Below are 17,093 nucleotides of genomic sequence, written 5' to 3'. Positions count from 1 at the left end.
CGGAGGCGGGTCTCCGTCAAACCGTTTATTGCGCGCCGGGCCCCAGCCCGCCCCGGCCCCGTGGCAGCCGGTACAGCAGCGTGCCGTCAGGGGCTCGCACCTCGCCGTCCGCGGCCGGTGCTCCCGGCGGTCCCGGGGCCGGTCCCGCTGCGGCGCTCAGCGCCCTCTCGTCCTGTCGCTGGCGGCGGCGCGGCGGGGGGCAGCCGCGGCTCCGCAGCACCCGTCGCACCACGTCGGGGCTGACACCGAAGCCCCGGGCCAGGCGCTCCAGCGGCCACTCCTCGGGCAGCTCCTGCCGCAGGAACCTGCGGGGACGAGCACTGGTCACCGGGGCACGGTTCCGGTCACCGGGGGCCCGGCCCGGCCCCGCCGCTCACCGCATCTGCTCCATCGCTTCCCAGGTCAGGGTGCGCTCGGGGGCTCCGCCGCCCTCCCCCAGCTCCCGCCGCAGCCGCTGCAGCCGCGCCGCCGTCCGCCGCCGCCGCGCCCTGCGGGGGAGAGACGTGAGAGTCCCGGCCCCCGCTCCCGGTTCCCGCTCCCCAGCCGCCCCGCACCTCTCGGCCTCCTCCAGCGCCGGCTCCGGCGCTTCCGGGTCCCCGAGCCACGCCGCCGCCCGCCGCGGGGTCCCGGTGAGGAGCGCGGCTGCCCGCAACCCGCGCCGCAGCAACACCGCCGCCATGGCCGGGAACCGGGAAACCGGGCGGGGCCGACGGCGAGGGCGGCCCTGGGGGGCCGGGCTGCTGCCGGGGGGGGGGTGCAGGCAGGGGCGCAGGCAGCAGCCCCACGGCCTGGCAGGGATGAAGCTGCCTGGGGTGTGCGGCGGCACCTGCCCGGGGGGTGCAGACAGCCGGCCCCGGGAGCCGCCGTGGCTCTGGGGCGAGCGCCCACCCGGAGGAAGGCCGGGAACGGGCGTCCCCGCTGCCCCGTTACCTGGGCAGGACTGCGGGGCTCCGGAGCGGGGAGGAATACACCTGCGCTGGGCGGCGGAGGAGACGGAGGGGTGGGGGGGCTCCCGCGCTGCGTCGCCTGCAGCCTCCCTTGTGCTGGCAGGGGACCCTGGGTGGCCACGGCCAGTGTCACCTGGAAGACCATGGGCAGACGTGGGGGGGCAGGCGGACACCGGCGGCTCTGTGGGTCTGGCGGTGTTTCTGACCCGACCCTCACGTATTTGGGGGCTTCCCAGGCTCCCCCATCCCAACACACCCACCCTTGGTCCCAGGAGACCACGCGCTCTCTTCCTCACCCCTGCAAAAGGACGCTACCAGCCTCGGGCAGAGACTTCCAGCGATCACCTCTCTGCAGGGCGTGAGCTTCCCAGGGACTCCAGCCCCCCCTGCTCCCCACACCCCAACAAGCCAGGGAACATCTGCAGCCCCCAGGCCTCTGGAGCCTCCCCGCTGCCAGAGCCAAAGGGAGGTAAAACGGGTACTCACAGCCTTCGGCCTTGCTGCTAGCACCAGGGAGCCACCGGCCTCTCACCTGCAGCCCCCCGGGTTCAGTGCAGGGCTGGGTCACCGCCGCCATCTGGCCCCGCGGCCAGCGCCTGTCCTGCACCCCAAGCTGCTCCCGGGAAGGGATGCCCCAGCCTCGAACAGAGAGGGGGCCCGCGGCGGCAGGATGCGAGCCCAGGCCAGCCGGCAGCTCGGCGCTGGCTCTGGGGTGGCGTAAGAACTGCCGTGTCGAGGGCCAGGCCGGGCCCCCCAGCAGTGAGAGGGGGACAAGCGTTGTTAAGCGGTGGCCGTCACAGTCCCTGAGCACGTCCCAGACAAGCTGCGGCTGGAAGGAAAGAGAACGGCTGCAACCACCCCCCCCGATCATCTAAGGGGTGACGGCAGCTGCCTGCCTGATCTGCCTGTGGCAGTGCCGAGACCCCTCTCCTCTGCCCATAACCAGGGCACAGGGTTTGTGTTGGGCTGGGAAGGTTCAGTGATGAAGGGTCTGACCCACCCCCAGGTCATCCACTGCTGCTGAAAACATTACCCAGATTTTAGGTTTCTGGTTACGTTCCTCTGGTAGAGGAAAAGGCAGCTACTGTCAGTTCTTAAGGATCAAATCTCACCTTATACTTCTTTTGTTAAATGGACTATTTCTAATTTCTTGTAAGGTACTAAAAGACTGCTCAGTCCTGAGGAATTCCTGCAACTCTGGTGCCTTGGGTTTGTTTGCATCGTTCCGAGGCGTGTCCCCCTTCCTGCGGGAGGAGGCTGCCTGTCTGGGAACAGTTGGTGCTGTGTGCGTTTCAACTGCGAGTGCAGAACTGGCCCTTCCCTGGCACAGCGGATGACTCCAGAACAGCCCTTGCAGCCTCCGGGGGCCCACAGACAGGCCGTGGGCTTCCTCCTCCTCCGCTTTTAGAGCGGCAGTGTGGTTTGGCAACCAGCGTGGTAGCCAAAACTGGATTTGAGACAGCGATGCAGATTTCTTTTAACCCTGGGTCCCGTCCTTCAGCCGTGCACCCCCAGACAGTGTGGGGTGCAGGAGCAGCAGCGCCAAGGGTTTACACCATCAGAGCAAGGGCGACTCAAGGGGGAGCCCCAGACCGAGGGCTGTGCCCCACAGGATTCAGGCACAGGCACTAACTCCTCACCTGTCCCGTGCAGGCAACAGTGTGGTGCAGACGGCAAGATGTTCAGGGAGAGGCAGTGTTTGCACTGCAGGATTCACCTGTTCTGGGGACTTCTTAGACATCCCCACGCTTCCCTTTGGTCCCTCTGTGCCATGTGCACTCCTCCTTTACTGCGCTCCTAGCATGTCCTGACCTACCCAGGAATTAATTCTGTTCAGACAGAACAACACCACTGCCCCAAAGCAGCGGGCTGTGCTCTGGAATAGCGGGGAAAGGGGCCACCTGGGGAAGGTGCTTGGGGGCTCTACGTGGCTGACGGGTGCAAGCCCAGCTCACCCATCTGGGAAGGGACAAAGTCACTGTATGAAAACCCACAGACCTGGATGCTATGTTGGATCTCGTTTAAATGAGCCACGCTAGAGAAGCTCAGTGCCCGTGGCTCGCTCCTCACAACCCTCCCGCCACCGACCACCTCTCAGGACGGGTCTGGGCCACCTTCAGTTACCTGGGTCCTGGAGATAACGGTGCAGGATGTCGGGGTGTCAGCCAGTCTGTCGGCTGTGGGGAGCAGCTGGGAGAGCTGATCTACAATGCCCATCCCTTGGATAAGTTTCTCACGCTGCAGAAGTGCATTCACTCTTTTCTTCTCCTCATGTTCCACGATATCCTGGGGTTGTGTAGAGTCGTACTGTGTGCGCTGTGCCTTAGGAAAGAAAGGCCTGAGTTGAAGCTGTAGTAAAGCATGAGAGAGACAAAGCCACAGGCTGCTCCCAGCCCCGGGGAGAACCACAGGCGTTGGGGGGCATGAGGGGGTGGAACAAAGATCCCAGTGGGAGCCACAACAGGGAAAAGACAACACTAGTGCTTGCGACCACCTCCTAGCACAAGCTGTCAGCTCTGTGAACTTCCCCAGGGGGAGCCCAGCCTCGTAGTTCCACTCCTGGGGAGACACCTGCAGCCCAGTGCTGTTCCCAGAGCTACTGGGGACCCCGTGGACAAGCACTGACAGGAGCAAGGTACCTTTCTGTCCCACCCCTTGGTGAGGCGGGTTGTAGGAGCTGTGGTTTTATTATGGATCTGGGATTTGTCCCCAGCTGACTCTCCATGCAGGTCTTTCCTCTTCATTTTCTTCTTCCTGGTAAGAGCTTCCAACTTCTCTTTTTTCAGGCAGATTTCCTCCAGTTGCTGCCTGCCATAGAACACAGTAGTCTTAGTCACTGGTTCAATAAAATCGATAATAGAAAAAGGCTATTGTGAAGCCTTCAGTCCAAGGACGTTTCACTGCAGTCAGAAGTTCTGTAGTGGATAGCCCATAATAGAAGTGTGCTAAGAAATGAGTCAAGAGTGCTTTTAAGACTCTCATTGCTGTAAGAAATGCCCTCGCATTAGGCTGTGCCCACCAGAAGGTGGAGGACACTCGTGACACGGTGCCTCCAGAGTCCAAAAGCTGACAGAATGTTGTATTTGCCTCTCCAGGGTGTGTATTAAAGGAAGCTGCTTTGCAGTGGTGGCAGCGCACTCAGACTCCTTCCCTCCCAGCTCTCCCCAGCTCGCTTATGTCTGTTAAGCAGCTGAGTCGCTCCCCAGAAGGGATGGGAAGCAAGCGGTCTCTGTGCCACCCCTGGGAGGAGCAGGATTTCCGCAGGAGCAGCATACCTGGCACACTCCTCCCGCGCTCTGGATGCCACCGTTTCCTGGAAGAGGGAGCTGCTCTGCTTGAAAAATGGCTCATACTTCTCCATCCCACATGCTGGATAAATGCGTCGGTAGCCACCCAGGTGCGCGTTCTCATACTTCTCTGCCTGGGAGAGCCAGGCTGCCTGGTTGCTCTCTAACTCCTCACGTCTGCAAACCAGGAGAAAGCACAGGCAGGGAGCTGTGACAGGAGGCTCGGGGTGCTGTCCTGGCTGTGGGACGAGGGCCTGGCCAGCACTTCCCCCCGTCTTTCCCCATTTGGGAGCCTGTTTCACGTGTGTGTGCTGCAGGGAACCAACGCAACCTGTGCTGCTTCATCCACTACCTGCAGAGCACTGGTGAGGCCACTGCAGCTGCCTCCCTACCGCCCAGGCTCACACCCTGCCCTGCAGCCTGTTCACCCCACTAACCCGGTTATGAGAGTTAAAATGTGCCTGTTTGAGGCATCTCTGCCACCCACACACTGCTGGGAGCTTTCCTGGCTAGCGGGAAGCTCGGAGCAGCCCAGGCTGCAGGGGCAGGCGCAGTACAGGGCTGACATGCTCAGCGTCGCCAGCCTGGAGTCATCTCAGGTCTCCTAATTGAAAAGGGAGCTGGAGGGAGTTCTTGCTTTGCCCTGCACAGCAAGAAGAGCCAGGCAGCAGGCTCAGATAACCTCTAGAGGCCATGTGGATTAATTAATCATGAAAGGGCATGCAGGTGGAGGAGGGGAACCCTCAGCCCTGGAAGGAGCCCTGCTCTGGAGAAGGGCCCCGTGCCACCGGGTGCTCTCAGTGCCCAGAGCAGCGCTGCAGCCCATCTGTTGACCATTGCTGGGAGCCCAGGGGTGCTGGCACTGTCCTTGGCACCAAAGGACGTGACAAGCAAGTGCAGCTCGATGGGGGCGACTCTGAACAGGACCCAGAGCACCAGGCGTCTCAGATCTAGCACCCAGAGGCAAGCCCTGGCTCTTCCTCACAGGGTGCAGATGACTTGGAGCTCTCTTCTCAGAGGCTCTACAGGGCCACGGCCCCTGGGAGCTTTAATTTGGAGACAGCCAGCCTTGGTTTTATCCCACTCCACCATGCCCCGTCTTTTCTCACTGAAGCTCTTTGGGTAAGAGCAATACCTAGAGGCACGGAGAGTCTGATGGGCCCGGAGGAGCCGCTCCTTTGCCCGCTGTTTGTCTTCCTCCAGCACCTTCCTTTTGTTACAGGCATGCACGTTTATTAGGTTGATGGTATCACAGAGAAGAGCATCCTTCACCTCATGGTCTAGCTGAGAGTCTGTGGTGAAGCTGGGAGAGTGGTTCACCTGCCAAAACAAGCAGCTCATTGAACATGTCAGCTCCCAGCTCCCAGAAGGCGCTGCCAGCAGCCAGCAAGCAAGCCCTGGCTGGCCCCACCACACGCTCTCATGGACATTCTTCCTTGCAACAGCGACAGCGAGCAGGAGGTTGCAAGCACGGGGCAGCTCTCCTGAGTTCAGGATGCTGTGAGAGGCCACGGAGTCCTGAGGTTCAGGAAACTCCCCGCTGTTAGAGAGGGTGTTCAGGGAATGGGCTCTTAGATCCCGCTTAGCCTACAGCAAGTTGCTTGGTTCCCTGTCCTTGCAGCCTGATTCATTTTGTTAACAAGGTGGCTCTTTTTAATCAAATGAGTTCTGCTCATCCCACCAGCCCTCACTCTGGAGCCTCCCTGAGACACGCCAGCTCTCGGCTACCTGCTGCTTCCCGAGTTGCTTCAACACAGCAGGAGACTCCTTCCTCACCTCTAGCAGCCACGGCTTCAACTTTCTGTCCAGCAAAATATCAAAACCGAGTATCTCAAAGCAGGCGCAGCCAGTCGTGTGTTTCGGAAAGCAGCTTTGGTAATTGTGCTTCACAACGGGGTGAGCTGAAATGAGAGTCTTTATAATGATATCTTCAATATTTTCCCAGAGTTTTGTTGTGTTGTAGCTGTTATCCCTCAACCAGGCATTCAGGGTGGACAGTTTCCTGCATGGAGGACAGGAGGTGACAAGGGTTGAGCTGTGACATCATGCCTGCCCCAGGAAGGATGGCAGTTAACCAGGGTCCCAAATGCAGCTCCCCCGAGGGGTGTGCATTGGGTGCTGTGGGACCTGGACGAGGCAATACCTCTTACTGCCCATTGTGTCATCCTGGATGAAGTTTTCATTATGTTTGTTGATGGCGTAATTGGTCAAATGCATGCAGATATCACCCTGGTAGAGGAACCGTAAGAGACTTATTTACTCCTAACCACAGAGTGTAAATAGAAACAGTCCCATTAGCACTAATTAGCCACCAGCTTCACCCCCTTCTTCTCTGTGGCTGGCGAGTCCCTCTCTAGCCAGAAGTTATTGCTGACAGAGCTCCACCCTCCCCACAGCTCTGTCCTTTTCTCGGGGGAGAGCAGGGAGTCAGCTCCAGGAGCCATTCCAGCCGGGGCTCACCAAGGGACTCGGGACAGAAGCTGCAGCAAGTTTCTGCAGATTTCTCTTCATTTCCCCAAAGCAGATCACCTCTCTGAGAGAGGCATGTGTCGGGGGGGGGGGGGGGGAGGGCACGTACACACAGGCAGCTCCAGAGGTGTGGGGCTGGGCAGTGAACATGGCAGGGCAGCCCAGCACTACAGCCCATCCTCCGCTGGGGTCTGACAGCTCACAGACCCCCACCCAGATATGGGCACGGCCATACTCCACACCTTGCCTTCCCAGTTCCCCTCCCTGTCTCTCCCAGGCTCTTCCAGGACCACCAGGCTCTTCCCTGGTCCCTCTTTTCTGCCCAGAGCACAGGCAGATGAGGAGTGGTGCGGATTGGGTGCTTATAAAGAGGGAAGAAGCAGTGGGAGTGTTGCCCAGAAGCACTGCGGGGTCTCTGTCCTTGCAGGTTTTCAACTTCTGACTGGGTGAAACCCCAAGAAACCAGATCAGAATTTATTGCTGACCCAGTTTTGAGCAGAATGTTGGACTCAAGACCTTCCAAGGTTCCTTCCAAACAAAACAACTCCGTGATTCTGTGATAATGCCAGTAAAGAGCCCAAACGTGGGGCCTGGGAGTAGATCTACTTCAGATGCTCCTGAAATACCTCCCTTGAGGAGGAGGGGGAGGTACAGAGGGAGGGGAGAATAGGAAAGAAGAAAGTTGGGTCCCACAAAATGCACCAATCCCCATCTTTTCAAGGTCTGAATGCCCCTAGGACAAATTAGGGACACCTACAGATATTATGCAAGCTTTTTGAGAACTTCCCTTTTTTACCAGGTTTCTGCTGCTGGGATCGATGTACCTCATGGTGGCAAACCGGGCCAGACCCTCCTTGTAGACAAAAATCCTCAGCGGGTCACAAGATGTGACCAGCACGTAGATCCGCATGTCAAATTTAAAGCCGTCAATAAGGAAAGGCTGTGAGAAAAGAGGCAGGAGCAGGCGTGAGATAAAGAACTGCTAGGCGTGCTGCCAGTTCCTCGCTGTTGGCTGCTCTCTCTGCACTGCTTGTGCCGCTCCGCGGCAGCTCGCAGCCAGAAAGGCAAACCCCAGCCATGGCACCGCGGCCGCCCTGGCTGCTCTGAGAAGGTGTAGGGCGAAGACGCACAGAGGGCGTGGGGTACTGGAAAAGTGATTGAGACTGTCCCTGTTACCTTAGAGATATACTGCTGACAGATCATGCGCTCTCCATGTTTGATCTCCTCAGGATTGTGCGTTATGAAGATCCCTCTCCCTTGGCAGCCGCTGTCTGGTTTGCAGATGAACGTTCTGTTTCTCCTTGTGCGTCTGTAGGCCTGGAAATCGCCATAGCTGTGCAAGGCAGGGGTGGCTTTTACAAGCTGCAAAAAACCCGCCCCCGAGCCCTCTCATAATGGAAGGGACTCAAACTACAGTGCTGCAGGCCAGAACAAACCAAACTTCTGCAGCAGAGGAGCAGCACGCCTGTTCCTGATCTCATCAGTTACAGGCTGGCCCTCATGCCACCTGACAGATCTCTCCTGGTTCCACCATTAACTCGGGTCTATCCCCAGTGCTCCCGGGGGGTTCACAGGAAGCTGTCACCACTGTGCATACAGGAGCTGGCAAGATCTTGGCTCTGCTGCCACAGGGAGAGCAGGAGAAAATACACAAGCCCTGGCTATGAATGAGGAGGAGATCACAAGGCTTTACATCTCCTTTTACGCCAGCTCATCAGCAAGCAGGCAGGAGGCCCCATCAGAGCGTTCCAAGCAGAAGCAGAAGCTCGCGAGCTGAGCTCCTGCCTCGCATCACAGGGCTGGTCTTCATGAGCAGCTCCCATGGGAGCACAGTGCTTTGAAGAGTCAATCCCATATGTCAGTTATTCTGCTGCAGATGGAGAAGCCCCTTCTCTCTAGTGGGGACCACGTTTAGGGCAAGAGGGGCAAATCCCCAACACCGCACAAAAAAACAAGACAAATCCTCCCCAGCAGTGCCGAGAGCAATCTGAGTCCAGGAAATGCAGCCTGGAAAGAAAGATGAGAGAACGAGGTCCATCTTCTCCAGGAAAGGGAAGGCAACAGCCTTCCTGGATGTGGCACACTACTAGCAAAAGGCAGCAAACCACTGTTCTCCATGACCAGTGCAGACGGGAGAAGTACTAAGTGCTGGTATTTCAGCAAAGATTCTTTAGGTCAGAAGTTAAGAAAATCACTCTAACCACGAGGAGAGTTCAGCTACAGAACAAGTGAGAGCCCTACTTCGTGGTCTTCAGGAAATGGTAAGAATAAAATCTAAGTGTGGGCATCTTGTGTCTTTACAACCGCTCAGACTTCGAGAGCCCGGAGAAGCCCAGCCTTCCACCCCAAAGCTTGAGGAATTCTGTGATGGTTTACATCTGTGTACGTATTAGTGTAGCAACCTCCCCCTTCCTACCGCCCTCTGTGTGCTCAGCTGCAGTGGTCAGCAGAGGTGTGGGGGTTCTGAAGACCCCCACTGCAGTCGGTGGGGTGGAACCGCCTTGTGCCCCCGTCCTGGGCGAGCGACAGGCACCGAGGCAGCCGGTGGGGATGGGAGCCTGGCACACTGCATGACAGCCACCTCTCCCCTTCACCCTGAGCTGCAGAGAGACCTTCCCCTCCCATTTACACCTCCCACTCACCCAACGCCCTGTGGCTTTCAGGGTGGGTCCCCCTCCCCAGATTTGGCCCTCAGGCAGGTGGTCTGCCCAGCAGCAAGGCATATACTGCAGAGGACACCATGGGCAGATTCAGTCTAATAGCAATTAAAGGTGTGTGAAGCTAGAACCGTGTCTCAACAGCCCATTCAGTTCCAGGGAAGGTGACAAAGGCCTGGGCCAAGAGATGGAGTCTTAAGTCTTGGAGAGGCCCCCCTGTCCCAGCCCGGGCTGTCAGGCACAGGGGCTCCCACTTCCTCATTTCACCTCCATGTTCTCAGCGCATTCACGTGTAGCACTCACTCAGCTGGCAGGCACCAAGTGCGGGGAAATATATTGTACTCCTTGGGGAAGAGCCTGAGCATGCGGTTAAGGTTGCGAGCCAACAAGTCCTTACGGCAGATCTCTATCATGCCCGGAAAATGGTTGATTTTCTGAAAGAGGTGCAGATGAAAAACAGAATCAGTGAAGGAATGGCAGGGATTCTCCTGGAGACCCGAGGAAAGCCTGCGTGTGGAGAAGCTGGCACGCAGAACAGGAAGCTGGGCCTGTGGTTGCCTTGAACGTCTGCTGGGGGACAAGATTACGCTCCAACTGCTTTATCTGAACTTCAGCAGCGTGATTTATCTGCTCGTTCAGTCTCTCCCTCCCTAGAGTATCACAGCTTCAGGAAGGGAGCCGTTTGTCATCAAGAACCATTTATTTCATGCTACATTAAAGGGGTTGGCAGCTTTCCAGTTCACACTGCTAACTGCCAGAGCGTCAGGGATGGCACTGTACCAACGACACAACAGAAGTAAAGGCTTGTCAAGCTGCCCCCTCTGGAACTGATGCAGAGAAGGGGGCACGGGTGCTAGTCCGGACACTTCAGTTCCATTCTGCAAGACGTTGTCAACTAACAACCTCCCTCTCACCCTCCCTCCTGAGCGCTTCTTGCTGGGCAGCCTTTACACAGGGGTATTTACCTGAAACCGCTTCATTTCCATGACGCGCTCCAGAGAGACCGAGTAGTCCGTCCAATACACCGTCCACTCCTCGTCTTCTCCCACCTCTTTCAGCCCACAGCACCGTGCCGCCCGCCGCACTGTACCAGAGCAAGCACACAACAGGGGCCAGGCAGAGGATGTAAGCGCCAGGAACTGTTAAATCCCCAAAATAATCGGGGACGGAGTGTGGAACAAACCTCGCCAGGCTGCAGTTCCACTCTCGGAGATGCAAGGTATTGTTGGGACCCTTCAGGAGGTGTCAGAAACCCAACTAAACTCACCCCAGCCTCTGTACTAAGAGACATCAGCCTCCTAAGCCACATGCCGTGGGGTCCCACAGCACCTCCTGAACTACATCAGGCTGGAATCACTGTGGGTCTGATGCCGCATGGGCAGATACAAGTCTTCTGAAGGGATGACTCTCATCTCTGAACTCAAAAGCTATTTGGCAGCATAAGACACAAGCTCTGGAGCAGAAGGTTGCTGCTGGGATGGTTCATGTTAGTGCCACTTCTGAATTTGGCCTCTCAGGGGGCTGGGGAGGCAATGAAGGCCAATGCATGCCAGGAACCATTGTGACATGGTTCTGGGACCTGCAGTGCCCACGCTGCCATATCACCCCCACTTGCAGGTCCCCATCCACCCTGCTGCCTCCAGACTGCCCAAGCATGGCCTGAGGCAAAACACATGGCTCCTGTCCCTGTCCCTTGCACAGCTGACCACGCTGTGACCTTCAGCAACACGCAAATGCGGTTGCACTGCTAGAATTAGCAAATTGGCTAAAAGCATCCATCAAATGACAGGAGTCTGTTCTTTTAAGAAACAGTTTGTGGCAGCAAAGAAAAGCAAGACAGGAGAGGGGACCAGCTCCCTGGAGATGAGAGGTTCTGGGTACCGGTCCTGTCTGTTCCATCACTGGCTTTATGTTAAACAGCTGAGGGCTCTCACGCCATTTCTCCAGGCGCAGGTACCAGTCCTTTATTGTAACTGCCCCTAACTAACCCTTTTCGCCTGTTTTGGCCAATGTGTGGTGAATGCAGATGTACAGAGGGGTGAGGGCTTGCACGGTTTGTGTCTCTTTAAACCAGAGGACACCTCAATCCAAGGTGTGAAAAACCTCCTACTTTCCACAGGGGCCCAAGTCACTCACAACCAATGAATACATAAACTGAAAGCGACTGTGGTGGAAATTCGGTACCAGCGATGATCGGGCACCCACAGAGCTTGATGGGCTGATCTGCAGGGACACCCTGTAGCGCCTCGGACTTACCACTCTCGTACTTGCAGCTGGTCAGGTTGATGGAGGGAACACTGGAATGGAGAGATGACAGAGCAGGTGCTCAGCGAGGAGCCAGGCCCCGTCCCAGGCGCAGGCGGGCAGGAGATGGCTGCGACACAAGAGCTAACGGGCAAAACAGGAGCCAACGGGCCCAGCCAGCTGTGAGGTGATGTGGCAGAGGGGTCCTTAACGGGGCCCTGCCCCGGGCATGTCACACTTGGGATTACTGGAACAATTTAGGGGAAAGATCATTTATTTTCGGGCTCGGATGGTCCCTGAAAAGCCACTCTGGGGCAGAGGTGGCGAGGTGAGGAGCAGGCCTGGTCCCCGGGTCCGCCTCCTGCCGCCAAGCCCGGTAACAGACGTGAGTCAGGCGGCGCGGACGGCGGTTACGGGGGAGGGCAGGGCCCGCCCACGAGCGGGGTCCCGGCGGGACACGGGCACAACGGACTGGGGCAGGGGTAGGGGGGGTGTGTGTGTGTGTTTGTGTCGCTGCGGCTCCTTCTGCCGCACTCGCCTGCGCTTCCTCCGCCTCCTCCGCGGCTCGGGGCCCAGGGGGCCGCCGGGGGTGGCGGGCCGGCCCGGAGGGGTTCCCGGGACTGACCCCCCCTCCTCGCTACCGCCGCCGCCCGCCTCCATCGCGGCCGCTGCCCCTGGGGCCCCGTTCCCGTGGCGGCGGGGCCGCTCCACCTCCCCATAGACCATCGAGACGCCAGAGTGGCGCCCGGCGGATCGCGTGGCCGGCCGCCGCGCACCCCGCCGCCGCGCACCCCGCCGCCTGGCGGACAGCGCGGAGGCAGCCGCCCCCGGTCCCGGTGCGGCGAGAGGCCTCGCTCGGCCCCGTTCCCGCTCATCCCGCCAGCAGCCGCGCCAGGTCCTCGCCGAGACGCAGCATTTGCGGCTCCGTCAGCAGGGGTTCGCGGATGGCGCGCAGGGCCTCGGCCTCGGTGATGTCCCGGTAGAGCGGCGCCGCCGGCAGCGGCAGGTAGCCCGCCAGCTCGCACAGCGCCACGTTCAAGGCCGCGCCCGCCTTGGCGCCGAAGATGGGCCGGCGCGGCCACAGCAGCACCCGCAGCCCCCGCCCGGCCCCGGGCCCGGCCCCCGCCGCCCCCTCCGGCGGGTCGCCCCGCGTCGCGAACACGTTGTAGGCCAGGCCGGTGTCCTCCAGGTGCTCCGCCGCCCGGCACACGTCCCCGGCCAGCGCCTCCAGCCCGGCGGGACCCGCCGCGTAGAAGAGGAAGGCGGGCGCCGGGACGCCGGTGAGGAGGCTGAGGCCGCGCGGTGGGCAGAGCGGGCGCGCGGGCGCCGACTCCACGAGCAGCGGCCGGTCCAGGTAGAGGCCGTGGAGGTGCAGGTGGTTAACGGAGGCGCAGGCCCCGCGGCCGTTGAAGCCCACGCGGAAGCCCGGGTGGGCGCTGAGCAGCGCGGCCTCCAGCGCCCCGCGCAGCGCCGGCGCCGTGAGGGCCTGCGGCAGCCCCCGCGCCGGCTCCGGCAGCAGCAGGACGTGGCCCCGCTCCAGCGGGCTGGCGTTGATGGCCACCAGGAGCCGGTCGCCGTCCCCGCCCGCCCCGCGCAGGCGGAGCAGCACCTCGCCGGGGGGGATGCGGGTGAAGTTGAAGGCCTCGGGGTCGAAGGGCTGCCGGAGGCTGCGGACGGCCTGCGGCGGGCGGCGCTCGGTGCCGCGCTGGACGTTGAGCTGGGCCACTAGCCCCATGGGGCCGGGCAGGACGCGGGTGGGCAGCGGCCCCAGCCGGTACCGGAACAGGCCCCGCTCCATCCTGTCGCTCCAGCCTGCCAGCAGCGCCCGGTCGAAGCGTGACGGCGCGTAGCCCGGCTCCCCCCCCCAGCCGGCTCCCTGCAGGACGAAATCCTCCTCCCCGTAGGCGAAGTCCTCGGGGCGCGGGTCACCCGGTTGCTCGCCCGCCGCCGCCATGCCGCGGGTCCCGGGGCTCGGGGCGGGCACCGCCGCTGGGACCGACCGGTAGCGCCCGGTGCCTCCCGTCACCCCGCGGGCCGTGCCCGCCCCGAGGCGGGGCGTTGCCGGGGGAGCGGCAGGGTGACGTGAAGGCGGAAGCGGCGGGGGCCGCCATGGGGGGCTCGGGCAGCCTGTTACCGCGGGAAGCGCTGAGCGAGTACCAGGTACCTTGGCACCGGCACCGGGGGAGGCCCGCGGGTCGCGGGGGGAACGGCGCTGCTTCGGGGCGGGAGGTGCCCCGAGCCCAAAGGCCCCCGGGGCTGGGGGGTCCCGGGCCAAGCCCCGGTTCCCGGTGCTAACGGGCGCTCTCCCCGCAGGAGCTGACCTTCCTGAGCAAACAGGAGATCCTGCTGTAAGTACGGCGCTGGCCAGGGAGCGGGGGGCACCTCGGCCCCCCCTCCGAGGGGCTTTGTCTCCTCCGTGGGGGCATGGGGGGCCCCGGCCCCGCTGCGGGGTGTCCGCCCCCCCGCGGAGCCGCTCCACACCACGCAGGAGGCGCCGAGCCCAGGCTGGGCCTTTCCCCACCGGCCGCGACTTCGGGGACGAAGGTCTGGGGGTGCCACCAATGGCACAGGGTGCAGGGACGGCTCTTTCCCCCCTCTGAAGCCCCAGCCATCTTGGGGGGGCAAGGCCGGCCCCTCGCCCCCGCTGCGGGCCGTCGGGGCGCGGGGAGCAGAGGCAGGCTGCCATGGAGCTGTGGGAAAGGGGCCGTCGCCTCTGCGCAGCGCTGGGAAGAGCCGCCCGCGCTTCCCGTGCCCAGAGCCTCTCTTGTTCTTGCCTCTTCAAGTGCCTACAAGAGGTTCAGCGAACTGCTGCCAAAGGAGGAGAGGGAGAATGCCTGCTCCATGCGGCTCCCCAAGAGCTGCATCCTGACGCTGCCTGAGCTGCGGGTACGGTGCCTGGCAGACAGCGGGACGTGCTGCTGCACCCCGGGGCTGCGCGTGTTTGGGCAGGGCCCCGTGCACCCGCCGCCGTGCTGAGCCAGCAAACGGCTTCCTTGTCCCCGCTGTGCCGCAGACGATCCCAAAGATCCCTGCAGCCCTGGGGAGGCACTCGTGCAGAGTGGGGGGACCTGCTCGTCTGCAGGGTTGGCAGCACCTGTGGCCAGTGTCTGCCATGAGGGAACAGGCCCGGCGCTGCCCAGCCCTGCCCTGAGCCCTTCTGTGTTGGCAGGCGAACCCCTTCCAGCACCAGATCTGCCGTGTGTTCTCCACCTCAGACAACAGGGATGGCAGCATGTCCTTTGAAGACTTCCTCGACATGCTGAGTGTCTTCAGCGATGCCGCTACTTTGGACATCAAATCCCACTACGCCTTCCGCATCTTTGGTAAGGCCGGGGCGTGGATGCTGCACACTGGGTTCCCCGTGCCTTCGGGGGCAGGGATAAATCCGTGCTCAGGGGAGCTGGGAGCTCCCTGTGGGAACTGCTGGTTTGGTGCAGTGCGGCATGGAGCCCGCTGTGGGTCACTCAGGCCCGCTCCTCACTGAGCACGGCTGCTCGTGACTCTCTGGGGTCACTGCGGCCCTGCCAAAACATAACTTTCCCCTCCCCAAAGACTTTGATGAGGATGGGGTTCTGGACAGAAAGGACTTGGAGAAACTGGTGAACTGTCTGACGGGGGATGGCGAGGGGTCCCAGCTGAGCACCGCTGAGATGGAGCAGCTGATCCAAAACGTGAGGACCATCAGGTGGGGAAGGGGCTGCCACACAGGCCACGCGGAACTCACCGCCCATTTCTCCCTCCCCTCCAGATCCTGGAGGAGTCCGACATCGACAAGGATGGCACCATCAACCTCTCCGAGTTCCAGCACATTGTCTCCCGCTCCCCAGACTTCACCAGGTAGGGTGGTGTCCAGCGGCACGGCTCGTCCCAGGGGGCTCGCCTCCCCCGCTGGCCATGCTGGGGCAGAGCTCTCAGTTACCCTGGGTGAGACCTTCCTCAGCCACGGAGGGAGTGACATCCTGTGCTCGCTCTGCAGAGCCTCTCCCACACCATGTAATGCCGCCTCGCTGGGAGCTAACAGACCGCTTGCATGTGACCCAGCGAGGAGGTACAGAACCTGTTATGTCTCTTGCAGCTCCTTCAAAATCGTCCTGTGAGAGCTCTCTGGCTCTTCAGAACCACTCCTCCGGCTGCCGCAGCTTTTCATGGTCTCAGACGTTTCCTCTTTCAGCACACAGAGCGCAGAGGCCCCTGCTCCACACCGCGCAGTGCCTTGGGCCAGACACCCCCCTGCTCCCCTTGTGCCAGGCAAGACGGTGGAAGCTGCAGCCTGCAGAGGTGGGGTCCCGGGAGGCTGCCTTGCCTGCAGCCCCGCTGCTCTCCCAGGATCAGAGAGCTCCTTTTTAAACTTAATTTTAACTCCTTATGCAAACAAAGGGCAGCTCTGTGGGTGGGGGGAGGCATGCAGAGGTGCTCCTGCCTGGGGGCTGCACTGCACCAGCACAGTCCGTTTCTGCTCTCAGTACCAATTTGTGCCTTCCACGATAAGGTAGGGACCTGCCTCCCCCTGCCAAGCCCCTCCCTGGCTCTCCTGTCTTCCCGGGAGCCTCCCTGCTGCAACATGGGTCTGCTTGAGCAATAACCCCAAAGTGGATCCATTTCTCTCAGCAATAACCCCAAAGTGGATCCGTTTCTCTCAGCAATAACCCCAAAGTGGATCCGTTTCTCTCAGCAATAACCCCAAAGTGGATCTGTTTCTCTCAGCAATAACCCCAAAGTGGCACCATAGAGGTGCCACTCCAGCAGCAGAGCTGTCTCACCATGCTGCCTCGGCACTGATCGTGCTTGGGCCCTTTCCCTCCTCCTTTCCTCTCTGCCCCCGCCTCTGGCTCAAGCTCAGCAGCTGCTCTGGCCTCTTCCTCCCTCTGCTCCTGCGAGGACACAAATAAAGGGCTCTGGTTTCACCCTCCACTCTGTGCTGCCTTTGTCTGGCTGTGGGGACAGCGGCGGGGGCTGCTCCGGCAGCACCGCGGGCCCGGTGCCACGGGGTGGGGGGGGGGGAGTGCTGGGGACACGGCCTCCTGCCAGGCCCCTCTGCCTGCGGGCCAGCCGCGGCCCCGGTGATGTGTCCTACGTCCCTCTCGGTGACAGCCCTTTCCATGAGCCGCCTCCCTCCTCTAAACGCGGGGCCTGTTCTCAGCAGGCGCCGTACAAAGAGCTCGGCTCTGCAGCGAGAGGCACAAAGGGAAATCCAGGGCAGGCGAGCGGTTACCTTTGCTGCGGGCAGTGCTGGAGCCCTTTGTGTCTGTGCATCCATCAGGCTTCGCCCTGGCCCGCTGCCAGCTGCGGGCAGCAGCCCTGCCTGTGCTTCCCAGCGAGCCCCCCGCCATGCTTGCAGCCCTCCTGCCCGCAGCCACGATGCGAGGCGATGGCCGGGCTGTGGCAGGCGCCCGGGGCCGGCTTGCCCCGTGGGAGCTCCCGCGCTGGGGTGGAGTGGAGGGCGGCTGTCTCAGGGCGCCAGCGTGGCCCTTTCTCACATCCCGGCTCCT

At 61.3% G+C, this 17,093-nt stretch overlaps 3 protein-coding genes across 4 annotated transcripts; 1 reads left to right on the top strand and 2 right to left on the bottom strand.

Moving 5' to 3' along the window:
- Window positions 1-12: 12 nt before the first annotated feature.
- LOC141965651 (tubulin polyglutamylase TTLL13-like) lies at window positions 13-10,444 on the bottom strand. Its single transcript, XM_074917501.1, has 15 exons — window positions 10,326-10,444; window positions 9,664-9,794; window positions 7,880-8,036; window positions 7,500-7,643; window positions 6,378-6,463; window positions 6,011-6,236; window positions 5,370-5,554; window positions 4,223-4,411; window positions 3,587-3,755; window positions 3,072-3,269; window positions 1,434-1,776; window positions 831-1,080; window positions 555-740; window positions 378-488; window positions 13-305 (listed from the first exon to the last, which is right to left on the bottom strand). The coding sequence occupies exons 1-15, from the start codon at window positions 10,344-10,346 to the stop codon at window positions 26-28; spliced, it is 2,676 nt and encodes an 891-aa protein (XP_074773602.1). The 5' UTR covers window positions 10,347-10,444; the 3' UTR covers window positions 13-25.
- A 1,902-nt stretch (window positions 10,445-12,346) lies between these two features.
- GDPGP1 (GDP-D-glucose phosphorylase 1) lies at window positions 12,347-13,630 on the bottom strand. Its single transcript, XM_074917589.1, has one exon. The coding sequence runs from the start codon at window positions 13,556-13,558 to the stop codon at window positions 12,476-12,478; it is 1,083 nt and encodes a 360-aa protein (XP_074773690.1). The 5' UTR covers window positions 13,559-13,630; the 3' UTR covers window positions 12,347-12,475.
- An 18-nt stretch (window positions 13,631-13,648) lies between these two features.
- CIB1 (calcium and integrin binding 1) lies at window positions 13,649-16,513 on the top strand. 2 transcript variants are annotated; one of them, XM_074917590.1, is made up of 8 exons: window positions 13,649-13,764; window positions 13,918-13,952; window positions 14,388-14,490; window positions 14,774-14,927; window positions 15,157-15,275; window positions 15,353-15,441; window positions 15,581-15,652; window positions 15,776-16,513. In XM_074917590.1, exons 1-8 carry the CDS (start codon window positions 13,714-13,716, stop codon window positions 16,095-16,097), a joined length of 945 nt encoding a protein of 314 aa, XP_074773691.1. In that variant the 5' UTR covers window positions 13,649-13,713; the 3' UTR covers window positions 16,098-16,513. The 2 variants fall into 2 exon arrangements, with proteins under 2 accessions (XP_074773691.1, XP_074773692.1); XM_074917591.1 differs by lacking the exon at window positions 15,581-15,652 and having other exon boundaries at window positions 15,680-15,919.
- The last annotated feature ends 580 nt before the right edge of the window (window positions 16,514-17,093 follow it).

The sequence above is a fragment of the Athene noctua genome, chromosome 13, assembly GCF_965140245.1.
Source record: "Athene noctua chromosome 13, bAthNoc1.hap1.1, whole genome shotgun sequence".
Classification (NCBI taxonomy): domain Eukaryota; kingdom Metazoa; phylum Chordata; class Aves; order Strigiformes; family Strigidae; genus Athene; species Athene noctua.
The sequence above is the reverse complement of the archived record's forward strand: the minus strand, read 5'-3'. Positions and strand labels throughout refer to the sequence as shown.